The 13,103-nt window shown below is 41.6% G+C and overlaps 1 protein-coding gene across 3 annotated transcripts in view; it reads right to left on the reverse strand.

Annotated features, from left to right (window-relative positions):
* The window catches only part of znf574 (zinc finger protein 574), a 31,423-nt gene that overhangs the window by 16,996 nt on the left and 1,324 nt on the right, over positions 1–13,103 (reverse strand). For all 3 annotated transcript variants that reach the window (XM_066683578.1, XM_066683579.1, XM_066683580.1), the window contains exons 2-5: positions 10,082–10,246; positions 2,750–3,044; positions 2,347–2,480; positions 630–1,620 (exon numbers count right to left, since the gene is read on the reverse strand). In XM_066683578.1, the coding sequence (XP_066539675.1) occupies positions 630–1,620; positions 2,347–2,480; positions 2,750–3,044; positions 10,082–10,240 (1,579 nt within the window). In that variant the 5' untranslated portion in view covers positions 10,241–10,246. The remainder of the gene's footprint in view (positions 1–629; positions 1,621–2,346; positions 2,481–2,749; positions 3,045–10,081; positions 10,247–13,103) is intronic.

A 13,103-nucleotide genomic window follows, 5' to 3' on the forward strand; every position in this document is an offset into this window, starting at 1 on the left:
ACCCTAAACATGTGTCCAGTGATGTGACTGGAGAGTCTCAGACGAGGAGGTGGAACAATTTTAAAAGTCTCTGCTCTTGATGTTCGAAGTAGAGTGAAACAGAATAACTCATTTTAGCCCTTGTTTTCTGATTAGGCAGCCAACAAATAAATGACCGAGTGTTCTGATCATTCACAGTGTGTGGTTTGGTAAGCTTCTACAAATGAATGTGCACGTGCAATAAAATGTTATTCATAACGTCCCCATTAAAAGGTAGAAATATCTTGTGATTACATTTGCAAAACAGCGTTAGCAAGGAAACCAATGGTTAAGGGAGCCTACGCACTAGAGGCTACTGGAGCGTCAGAAGCCCCATGATGAATCCAAGATGGAGGACAGTGCTGGGAATTCTTTCCCTGTTCTGTATGATGCCAGATTGGCAGAAAGTATAAAGACGCATTTTGTCAAGCTGCATGCGTATACATCCTTGGCTTGTCTAGTGTGCAGACACTCTAAATCAATAAGCAGCAAATTAACAAAAGCAGCAGCAAATCTGGAAAGCTCCCAGTTTCCCTTCAGCAAAGTATTTGGAAAAGTAGCTTTCACAAACTCACTGTAGTGACTTTTGCAGAATATTAGAAGTGACTGACCTGATCTTTTCTGGAGTATGATGTCCCGCTGTTTGTTTGGAAAGGTGTAGACCTGACCCAATCCGTGCCTGGCAGCTGGAGAGGATGGCAAACCTGCAGGATCGTTCCTGCGGTGTTCCCTGCGGTGGTACAGGAACTGGGTGGTGCTCATGAACTCTTCACCACATTCAGCACAAGTGTGGAGAGCCTCTGAGAGGCCATGCTCAATACTACGATGGTGTGCCAACTCGTGTTCGGCATTAAACGAGGACCCGCACTTACTACAGAGAAAATTCTGGTTTCCAGAGCTTAAAGAAGACAGTGGGACATCATTGTGGGCTTCGAGTGCTTCGGCTGCTTCGTTACCCTCTGTGTTAATCTGGCTCACTTCAACTGCTTCTGTAACTTCCCTTATGGCTACTTCTTCCTCTACCCCTCCTTCACCCTCTATGTTTATAATGTCCTCAACTTCCATCACTCCGTTGATGACTTCCACAGTTTCTTCAGGTTCTTCCACAGGTTCCTGGCCACTTTGTTGGCACTCGTCTCCCCTCACATTCTCAGGGTCCAGCTCCACCTCTACTTGAGCGACAGGAACTCCCTCAGGAGCATTCTGCTCAAGGCTAGTTATCTCCAGCAGGCTCTGGCCTTCACCCGCGGTGGCCAGCAAGAGCAAACCCTCTCCAGGCGCCTCAAGCAAAGCCGAGTTGAGCTGAGGTACTGGTGCAGGAAGCTCCCTTTGCTCCTCCTCCTCTTGACTGCGGTGCTGTTTGCGGTGGTAGAGGAAGAGAGTGGTGTTGATGAAGCCTTCTCCACACACAGTGCAACGATGGATGGCGTCCTTGAGCCCATGAACCTTGTTGCGATGAGCCACCAGCTCCGAGACCAAGCTGAAACACTGGCCACACTCCACACAAAGGAGGCTGGACGGAGGCTTGGGTTTCTTCTGTCCTCTCCGTCTCACAGGAGGGCTTTGCTCTTCCACAGATTCGGCAGCTGGAGCACTGGAGGCCTGAGGTTCAGGGTAGGAGTTGGGCAATGAGGAAAATATATTAGCATAATATTTAAATTTTTATAATTATGATATTTTGACACACAAACTGCTTTGAAACCAAACACACACAATGCTATTTATTTTGGGCATAGATTCTTTATACCATATGTCACTATATCCATTTATATTCAGTACTGTGCAGAAGTTTTCAGCACCTAAGATAATGACATATATTTAAACTAATGCCTTCTCAGGAAGCAAGGTGCATGTATAAAGTCACATAATAATCACAGAAAATGCAAAAAATAATAGAAAACAAATCAGAAATATAAGATAATGTTTTCCTATAAAGTAGTAGGTGAGAGTGAGTTTGAAAAACAATGTATTGTTCAGATTCTTCTTGATTTGCATGCATTTGTTTAATCAAAACCACACATTATTTAAAATAATTATTTATTAACCACTAAAACTAGGTATTAGATGATAACCGTAAATAACACGGACTCCACAAGGAGAGATTTGGACAAAGTTAAACCAACACATTCACACACAAAGTATCACACTGGAATAATGTTATTTGGTTTTATTCTAATGTTGGACATTATTTGTTGTTTATTTGTTTACTTTTTAACAAATAAGCACTTACTGCTCAGATGAATAACTTTTTAAATCTGAATCTCTGGTGTCTACGTCTGCACAGTACTGTATAACCAAAAATATACTGGAGATTTGCATATCCCTTACTTCTTGTTCAGGGTCTTCTGTAATGCTTTGAAAAACATAATGAGAAACATTAACTTCCACCGATTCTTCTGGATTTCCCTCCATTGCCTCAGTGTTTTCTTGACTGGATGTCTCCATGGCCAGGTGATGCTCTTCTAAAGGTTCAGGATAGAACGTATATAAGATGAGAAGAATATGAATAATATTATCTAACATATATCTAACATTCCTTCATTTCTACAGCATCATAAACAAAGAGTGGAAAACTATGACACTGCACAAGACACTGAAATAAGACACTGAAATATTTATTCCAAACAAAAACACAAAATGAACAGTGACTCCAATCTTGTGGGGGCATATTACTGATACTGAAAAGAGGACTGGAGAGTGGAAAACACTGTTATATATTTCATGTGCTCACCTCCTCCTTCTGTATCCCCTTGTTTGACGTAATGTATATTCTCTGAGTCTAACTGCCCCACAGCATGTAGCACTGACCCTTCGACCTCTGCCTGTTCTTCCCCGGGTCCAGGGCCAGTCTCATGACAGCAGCCCATCTTTCGATGCTGCTGCCACAGAGAGAGAGCATCAAAGAGAAGCTCGCAGTCAGCACACTGATAGAGAACCCGTGGAACATCAGCACCGGACATAACCGCTTCGTGTTGTTCTACGACTCTTTCCACCACCTCCGAAACAGGCACGGTATGAGCCTCTAACTGCAGGAGAGGCACAAAGAAAGAGAGAGAAAGGGGAGAGTTAATAATGCACTACCTTTATTAAGTTTTTGTCAAGTTCAAGTCCCTAATCCATGTTATTTAATACAGAGTATCTATTGGAAAAAGAGCTATATTGGGCTTATGGACGGCTTCCTATCCAACTCCAAACGTACGAACGTAGTTTCACTGCTCCACAGCCCAGGCGGTATAACCCTCTCGCCCAGCACTCGGCACTGAGGACGGTGACCTAAAACTTCACTTCATTATTTTCTGTGGAGATTATATGTGCTGCCTTTGAATGCCTGCGTCAGGCTATAAGCTTTTGTACATGTGGTGTAGATTCAACACAGACTCAAGCTTGACGAACTGGTCCAACAAAATATGCCTTGAGTACTTCCAAAATCTTTTTGGAATATCTAAACAGAAAAACTTTTTAAGTCATGACTGTGATCATACTGGTCTGAAAGCGCCCATCTCTGAGCTGCGTTTCCAATAAATATAAATCAGCTCGAATGACGGCTTGTCTCTTTAAAGACAGCTGGAATCCCCTGCCTGAAACACTTCAGGGTAAAAATCCCTCCTTTGTGCCTCAGAAATGATTTCTTCATGGTGGAAATGTCCCGTGTACGGGCTGCTCACTTTGGTTCCAACACATTCTAAAAGCCAACGTCAATTACATTTTTATGTTTGTTTTTTTTGGCTCACAGCGTCTCACAGCTGCAGCAAAGACGCAAACCTCAAAAGGCTGCTCCCCTGTGGTGCGCTGCTTTGCTTTTGCGAAGGCGTCTCTCACACAGTATAAACACACTCGGGCCTTTCTGCCACGTCACATTCAATAGCTCCGTACCCGCGACGACTCAGAGAAGGCCTCAGCGGGGGGCTGTATTACTGTAATCCGCTGAAGTAGCCCACGACATCCTCTTTATCTGACGAGGGCGAAGCCGTCTGCCAGCTGTGAGTGTTGTGCCAGCATTTAAAACACATTAAAGACACGTCTCATAAAGAGCTCCTGATGAAGACGCCTTTAGATCAGCGCATAACATGACTAGCGAGGTGAGGCTTATGAAAACCCATTGACCAAATCACTGATACTAATTTAATACTATTAAACAATGATGGCGATAATATGCACAGAATTATACAGGGTGGGCCATTTATATGGATACACCTTAATAAAATGGGAATGGTTGGTGATATTAACTTCCTGTTTGTGGCACATTAGTATATGGGAGGGGGGGGGACTTTTCAAGATGGGTGGTGACCATGGTGGCCATTTTGAAGTCGGCCATTTTGGATCCAACTTTTTTTCAAATGGGAAGAGGGTCATGTGACACATCTAACTTATTTGGAATTTCACAGAAAAAACAATGGTGTGCTTGGTTTTAACGTAACTTTATTCTTTCATGAGTTATTTACAAGTTTCTGACCACTCAAAGTGTGACCATTGTGTTGGATTGTAAATGCAACCCTCTTCTCCCACTCTTCACACACTGATAGCAACACCGCAAGAGACATGCTAGCACAGGCTTTCAGTATCCCTAGTTTCAGGAAGTTAATATCACCAACCATTCCCATTTTATTAAGGTGTATCCATATAAATGGCCCACCCTGTACAATACTAAATTTAAAAAACGAAATCTCTTGCTAGCTATAATTTGAATTTCTAAATTCTGTGACTTTTATGGGTGGCCCTATTGTGGACAAAGGTGTTCAACTGTGCATTGGAAGCTTGTACAATCTCACAAAACCCATACCTATAGAAGTGGTAAGGTCACCAAGCCCAGCATCTAGAGAGTAAAACATCCAATCACTGGCCTAAATACACAGATTTTATCTCTTAAAAAGAGGATTCAACTGCTTACCCGGTTATATGTGCAATTTTAAAGCATGTCTGTGCTCAGGTCTGGATTCCAGCACACATTGAAAATAAAAGGATGTGGAAGGGGTTCTGTTCCTATTTGTGCACCTGAAAAGTGTACTGTTCATAACAACAACAAAAAGATCATGACAGGAATTTTGACTGCCCACCTCCATCTACTCCTGTTCATACGTTAAAATGACTCTTCATCATGAAACTGTTGATATAATGACACCAAGTGGCCTGGATGTGTCAGAAATTCTCTATTAAACCGATTTTAAACAAGGCCCACATAGGAATCCACTCTGTGGAGTATAAGCTGGTTCATTCAGGGAGTACAAAAAATTGAATCCTTCTCAAGTGAGTACACAAGAAATGTTAAAATAAATGTTTTATCTGTTTTTTTTCTGTGTGGTAAAAATGCTTTATCCTTCCATTAAAAAAGCAGAAAGAAATGCCAATTTGATCAATCACAAAGTAGGTAAATGTGCGTAAGCCCCTCAATGAGATGCTTAAAAAACGGTGGCTTTGTAGCAAGTATGTCAACATCAATACACAAAGGAGAATTCTCAAGCATGTAATTTCCGCACTATAGCGAAGAGGCAAATTAGGAACTACACAGAACCCTGAATTACCATCTTACATTTCAATTTCCAATTCAAAAATCTTTTGGGCTTAAAAGCCTGCTCTTCCATTTTCGAGCTCTATTTCAGATAATTACAGCTGCGCATTCAAGTACCATTTGGAGAGAACATCTGATTCAATTAAATAGAGACTTTCATTGGTATCGTATGTAATTACCTCGGGTAATAACGTTGCCTAAAGCTATACGCAATCGCAGCAATAGAGTTCAAATGAGTGCAGTCAGACACCAAAGGAAAAGGATGAGGCTCGGACTAACAATGAGCCTGAACTTTCCAGGGAAAGCACTGCTGGATATCCCCACTGTCCTTTTGACATTAGAGCTGCAGACAAAGGCAGGGATTCATTAGCAGAAACGTCTTTTAACTTGCACGACTTGGCTGAATCACTCTACTTAGGCTAATGGACAAAAATTTAAAATGTGTTGTTTGACTGAGCTATCGCTTTAACATTAGCTCTTTATTTACATGTTGGTTTGCATGTAGTTCCTCAAAGAACTGATGACTGTACACAGCCAACAGCGATACGCACTGTGAATAGTGGAGTTACTGTCCCAGTGCAGATGGTGTCAGCCATTATTTAGCTCTATGTTTTCAGTATATATATATATATATATATATATATATATATTCATTCATTATCTGTAAGCACTTATCCAGTTCATGGTCGCAGTGGGTCTGGAGCCTACCTGAAACCACACGGACACGGGGAGAACACACCAAACTCCTTACAGACAGTCATCCGGAGGAAACCCACACAGACACAGAGAGAATACACCACACTCCTCACAGACAGTCACCCGGAGGAAACCCACACAGACACAGAGAGAACACCCCACACTCCTCACAGACAGTCACCCGGAGGAAACCCACGCAGACACGGAGAACACACCACACTCCTCACAGACAGTGACCCGGATGGGGGAATCGAACCCACAACCTCCAACACTGACACAAGGTTTATTCCAGAACTGAAGCTGATGGTGGATGGTGCAGCATAGTGAGTAACACTACTGCCCTCCAAGCAGCAGACTAGGGTTTGATTCCTAGCTTGAGTAAGTACACCACTCTACACCATTATCATCATATCTCAGTTCTTGCCTAAAGGCTCTGTTTGAAGTTCACATATTCAATCCCTATTATCTGGAGATCAGTGGCTCAATCCCCACTCATACATCAGCCATCTGCGGCCTGGAGTTCAATAAAACGGTCGTCCTATGCTCTCTCTTGCAGGGTCCAATGGCCTTCACTTCCTTCTTATCACAAGTACAGCGTTAGCCAGCATCAATTGACATAAAAGAAAATTTAACATAGGTAAGATTATGTCCGTTACTTCTGAATGTTGATTTTGAATTGATTTTCGATGAACTGCCCAGCCCTAAGTTGGCTTTACATGTCATGGAGGAAGCATGTGCTTATCTCACCTGCCCAAGTGGGGGGCATTATGTGTAACTGGGGGATAATATATAATCTTGAGGGGGGGAACATTTTTCTTATTGTTTCTAAGAAAAACATCACACAATCACAGTGGACTATGGGTAATAACAGACTTCACCATAATGTGGTCCAAAGCACGCTTGGAAGAGGAGCAAACTAACTGCTTAAAGGGTCTGTTTTGGGGGGAAAAATGAAAGAAATATGACTCTGTATAACTTTGCAGATCTACAGAGAGGCTACAAATGCAAGTAATAGCATAAGGTTTAGTAGTCGCTGGACAAGACTTCTAACACTACTTACGCAGACATCTGTAGCAAAATTAAACTGTCACAAACTCTAAATACCAGCATCTGACAACTGCTAGAAATGTAAATTTACCAGCTGAATATATGGCACTTTCATATATTACCTGCACAGGTCGACTCACAGAAAAGAATACGATTACGGATGTTATTTTGAAGCACCCTAAACACAGAACTGGCTTTGTGACTGTATCTTAAACACTGAATCAGGGAACGTTTGTTTCTTTATTTAAAAGTAAATGACAATAGGCTTGAACTGTTTGACGCTATTATCACCGAGCTAACAACGACTCTATTGTTGCTTTCAGATCAGTAACTCTGCCACTGAACTGCACTCATCTGTTTAATTGGTGTGAAAGAAAGCGTCTGTGAGTCAAACGCACATACAACCAGTTCCTATCTGAACATCTGGGAAAAGCATTTGTGATTATCACTACACAACAATTGTCCAAATGTTTCTAAACACTTCTTAAAATGAGTGAGTTCCGCTCATTTAAGGATAAACATATTCTCTAACCACTTTTCCACAAGTGAACACAGTTCTTGAGTCTTAATGATGAAACATCTGTGACATGCTTTCGTCAAAATACCACAAGGATCAAACACCACAGCAGCATTTCCCCTGTCTGGAGAAGCCTTGTTCAGAACGGCTGGTTTCAGAGCCTGTTGCTTCAAAAAAGAATGAGCCACAGATCCGTTTATTGCAAGAGCCCAGGAGTGAGGAACAGAAGCTCTGGTTAGGCATCGTTTTCACTGTTTTTAATTGGTACACTTGTGTATGACTTGTAGCGATTTTTTGGCTTCATTGAACCTCATCTGTGCTCTCACATAAAGCACTAAATCCATCTGCAATTGGGTCCTGGACTTCCTGACCCACAGGCTGCAATCTGTGGTCAGGTCCACCATTATTCCCAGCACTGGCTCCCCTCAGGGCTGTGTGCAGAGCCCCCACCTGTTCACACTGCTCACATCAACATCCAGGCTGTCATATTGTAAAGTTCTTGGACAGCATGGCTGTGGTTGGATGTATCACTAACAGGCCAGAGGTGGAACACCTGGAGGGCTGGTGCAGAAAGAACAATCTCTGCATCAACGTGGAAGTGGTCTCCAGCTACAGGTACGTGGGTGTGCACCTGAGTTACAACCTCACCTGGGCCAACAACATTTCCAGTCTGATCGGGAAGGCACATGGCGGCTGAGGGGGACTGGACTAGGGAGCTCAGTCCTCACCTTCTTCTACAGATGTGTGGTGGAGAATGTTCTGTGCTAAAGCATTAACGTGAGGCACGGAAGCTGATCTGCTGCAGAGAGGACAGCTCTGCAGAAGGAGGTGAAGGCTGCGCAGAAGACTGTCGGAGACAGCCTCCCCACCACCACAGACATCACCACCACAGACATCAACACCTCCAGATGCAGGAAGAAGGGCCATCTGAATCATGAAGGACCCCAGGCAGGAGGTTGTGGAGCATTACGTGTAAAACCACCAGACTAAGAAACAGCTTCATTCCAGAAAAACTAAACTCTTAGATAACTTTCATTGCATCCATGTTATCTATGTTGCAGCTATTTGTTATTTAATATTTTTGTTCATTGTATTTCCTTTTCTTCTGTATTTTATATTTTATACTTAATGTATATTTTATATATAGTGCTTCTTTGGGGAAAACTGAAACCTTGGGTACTCAATTTCGTTCCACCTCATGTACCACATGTGTTGCGAATGACAATAAAGTCTCCTTGAATCCTTGAAACGTCTGAAATCTATGTAAGACGCAGCATAAAATCTGAAAAACCCGTTGTACACCAATGTTTACAGATGTAGGCAGATAACAAAATGCTGACTGGGTCGTTATATTTCAGTTTGTTGGTTGTTAGGCTCCAGATCCCCAAATAAATTAATTAATCTGCTAATACACTGAAAAGATGGTTTTCCCCCCTATAATATCTCTCCCTGGATGTGCACCTAATTTAGAGACATGGCTTGCATGGTCTCCACAAACAAAGAAACCGTTTAGCGCCACTGTGTGGCCAAGTTAGAAAATGCAGAACCATTTACAACAGGTTTCCGTACATAGAGAGGAACGCCAAAAAAAGAATCATGTCTAGTGAAAATGTTATGGGCCACAACTCTTTATACACTCATACACCCACACTCTACAGATATAAAGGGGGTACAGTTGTCTCCATTTGTTGGACTAATGGCTACCATTTACTGGGAATATTTTAGGCTACATTTCTGTGAGGATTTAAAGCTTTCAGCAACAAGAGCCTTAAGGCATTCTTCCCCTGGGCAGTGCGGTCTTGCAAGGTTCTTTTACTCAACCATGCTAATGCACCCACATCTGAACTTCTGAACCCATGACTCTCCACACACTGTAATTTTGATTATGTGTGTTAAAACACAGCGTGTCTCAGTTCCTAGTGAGATGCCTTAATGGTGTCTGAGTAGTCAGCAGTCCAGCCGACATCCAGCCTCATAAGTGAGATTATAGAGACACTCGAGTCAGACAACACTGACGTCACCTCTCGCTCCCGCCCACTGCTTCTGACCAGCGTTCACTTCCCCCAGCTCTCACAGTCACCTGAGTGGGCAGAATCACGCCACAGAACAGAAGTCTGCTTCTGCATTTTGCTATTTTAATCGTATTTGCTCTGGGGAAAAGTGCCAGATGTCTGTGAGACAATTAGTTGTGGACCAGTCCTCCCTACTAACTACCACTTCTTTTACCACACTAATCACAACCTCAAACTAAGCCAGTGTCGTTAATGATCCGTGCAGGTGGGTGTTTATGTGTTTACCTCTGAAAGCTCTCCAGAGACAGCAGCCTCCAGGGGGGTCCCAGTTGGCGGCGGGTCAGAGCTCTCGGCTGTGCAGGTCAGCTGGTGGGACAGGACTTCCTCCAGAGTCGGAAACTCCCGATAGCACGGGAAACACATGTAGACCGAGGAGGTCTCCATCTTCGACTAAAGAGGAAAAATAAATGTAATGCAGTCAAGACAAGAACAGGACAAATGGGTGTAAAGCACAAAAAAAAACATACAACTGAAAATAAAAGGAAAAAAGGAATACATCTTTTTCTATATATAATTTTTAAACCCAATTTAGTCATTGCCAGATCCACTCATTTGCTAAATGACACCAACCTGCAAAGACTCCCAACAGCACTTACAAGTTTAAAACTGTTAAAAGGTGAATACTAAGTGTCTCCATCTGCAATGTCAGCTAAGAGATGCCCACGTTGACCATAATTATACTGACTGTTGACTTAAAGTGAGGGCCATTCTAACCAGAAACGCCAGCTGGGTCCCTCCGGGGCACATGGCCTCAGAAGGCTGAGGCATCTAAACACATTAAAAATGGCACAGACCACGTTTTTATTTTTTTCATTGTTAAATTCAGCCAACAAACTGACCATTTTGTAATAACATCGACATATGTTTAAAGCACGTGCACTTATTTTGATTTGAAAAATCAATTTAACACATCGCTTGACGAGGGGTGGCCATCTTGCTAAACACAACTGGATTTGCATGAGTTAAAATACAGGCAATAGTTTGAGAAATACTCAAGAGAAATGAAGACCTCTGGACGTTCAAAATAGGTCTAAAAGTAGTCTGTCCATCAAGGACATATTTTAAACGTGAATGGACGTCCAAAATCCATCTTAATAAGTTAGTTAAGTGGTGACCAATCGATAACGTCAGTGGACGTCCAAAACGCGTTTTATACAAGTAATTTATTTCGGGACCAAATAATAACATCAATCGTCCATTAGACGTCCAAAATACGTCTAATAGTCGTCTTTTCAATGTCTGTGTTTGGACGTCTTTTCAACTCTCATTTTCAACCTTAAGAGAACGTTGATTGGACGGCAGTCATTACATTATTTCAACATTGAATCAACGGCTAATTGTTTACTGGGATTGGTATATGATGCATACATGATTAGAGGTACTTTTAACATTATTGTTATTCATCCATTTCACTAATTCCAGTTATTTTCCAGTGACATCATTCAGTATGTTCTGGTGTAAAACTGTTCACTGTAGAGACATTGATTATTTTGCCACTGGATACCCCAAGTGTCTCTCTGCCATGAATGCAGATTCCCTCTAAACCTTGTCTTGAAACTACAGTAAAAATATTTCCCAGACCTCAAGCAGAATAATAACAATCATTTCACACAATAAAGTGATGAGTTTAAGTCTGGCTCTATTCACCACCACTGTGAACACTGCCGACCCAGTAAGTGTCTCTAGAACCACATCAAACCACTAAATGACGTCATTTTACATCTTAAAGATAAAACTGCAGATATTTTGAAATATAGGTGAAATTCCTTTTTAACATAGGTCTATAAATAATTGTCATAGTTCTGAGAGAGGTTTGGATATATGTGAATATATTGATTACTCCCTTTACATAATAATAATAATAATATACTTATTTTGTCTCTTTGAATACCCCACAATAACAAATCGCTAACTTATTTAGTTTACACACAAGGCACCAGATAAAAATCAAAGCTGATTTTAATCGACATATCACTGTTGCTGGAGTTTTTAAAGCCCGCAGTGTCACTGCTGGACTGAGAATAGTCCACCGACCGAAAATACGCAGCCGACAGCATCCTGTGTCCAGTGATGATGGACTACAGGACGGTCAAAGCAAACAGTGCAGCAACAGATGAGCTACTGTCCCTGATTTTACATCTACAAGGTGGAACAACGAGGAAGGTGTATCTAAGAGGTGACAATGAGTGGAGACAGTGAATCAGTTTTTAGAATCCAGTCCAAAAAGCAGTTTACAATTTTCATCGACATAATTTTGTTACACCCTTGTGCGTTACTCTGAAACTGATTTAGCGGAAAAGATGATGATACTTGTGTCATAACAAATGCAACAATGATCAAAATGAGATGGGGTTTTCCTTGTATACCCTCACGAAGTGTCACTTCATAGAAACCTTACACAATATCTTGCAGGATTAGTAGATTAGCTATAACTTAAAGAACTTCTCTCATGGTTGTGTATATAAATGCCCCAGCCTTGTGTCTCTCAGGTCAATGGGGCTTGAACTTACGAACTACCAATGACGGGGCCAACACCTAGACTGCTTTGCCACTCTGGAGTCCAGGTAACATTATAATTTAAGTTTACTGTAATGGTATTCAAAACATACTATATTATTTTGCTGAAACCTTCACTCCTCACTAATTTACAATCATCCATAATTCATTCACTAAATACTAATTTTTCAACTTGACTTCTTAAGGCATCCATACTTTGTAGTTGTACTTTATTATTCTTTTGTAATATAGTGACAGCTAAGTAAACAACTCCACTATAAATTATTCATTTATTTGCAGCTAGACTTCTGGAAAGTGTGCAAACAAGAATTTATGGACAAAAGTTAGCGGGAATCTAAAATTAAGGGCAGTCACAGGGATTTTGCTTCTTCTCTGTTGAGAAGGTGTTACACTAGAAGTTGAAACATTTCTGTGGGGATTTGATTGTGCTCAGCCATGGGAGGTTTAGTGAGGTTAGGTGCTGATGTTGGACGATTTGTTCAGGGACTCTGGCTCTTCTCAATGATACTGGATGGAGCTCACATCACAGCAGAGAACAAAGGGAACTATACTCCTCTACATTTTTATTGAGCATGATGAACTTAGGATTTTACACACACCAGATTTCTTCCCTGTCCAAAAAATAAAAAAAAAATAAACCAAATAAACCCATATCTCCATTTTTCTACAGCTGTTGCTCATATTGCATGAAAATGTCAGGATAACTGGACCAATAAAAATACTCCAAGGT

Source organism: Hoplias malabaricus, chromosome 10, assembly GCF_029633855.1.
Source record: "Hoplias malabaricus isolate fHopMal1 chromosome 10, fHopMal1.hap1, whole genome shotgun sequence".
Taxonomy (NCBI): Eukaryota; Metazoa; Chordata; class Actinopteri; order Characiformes; family Erythrinidae; genus Hoplias; species Hoplias malabaricus.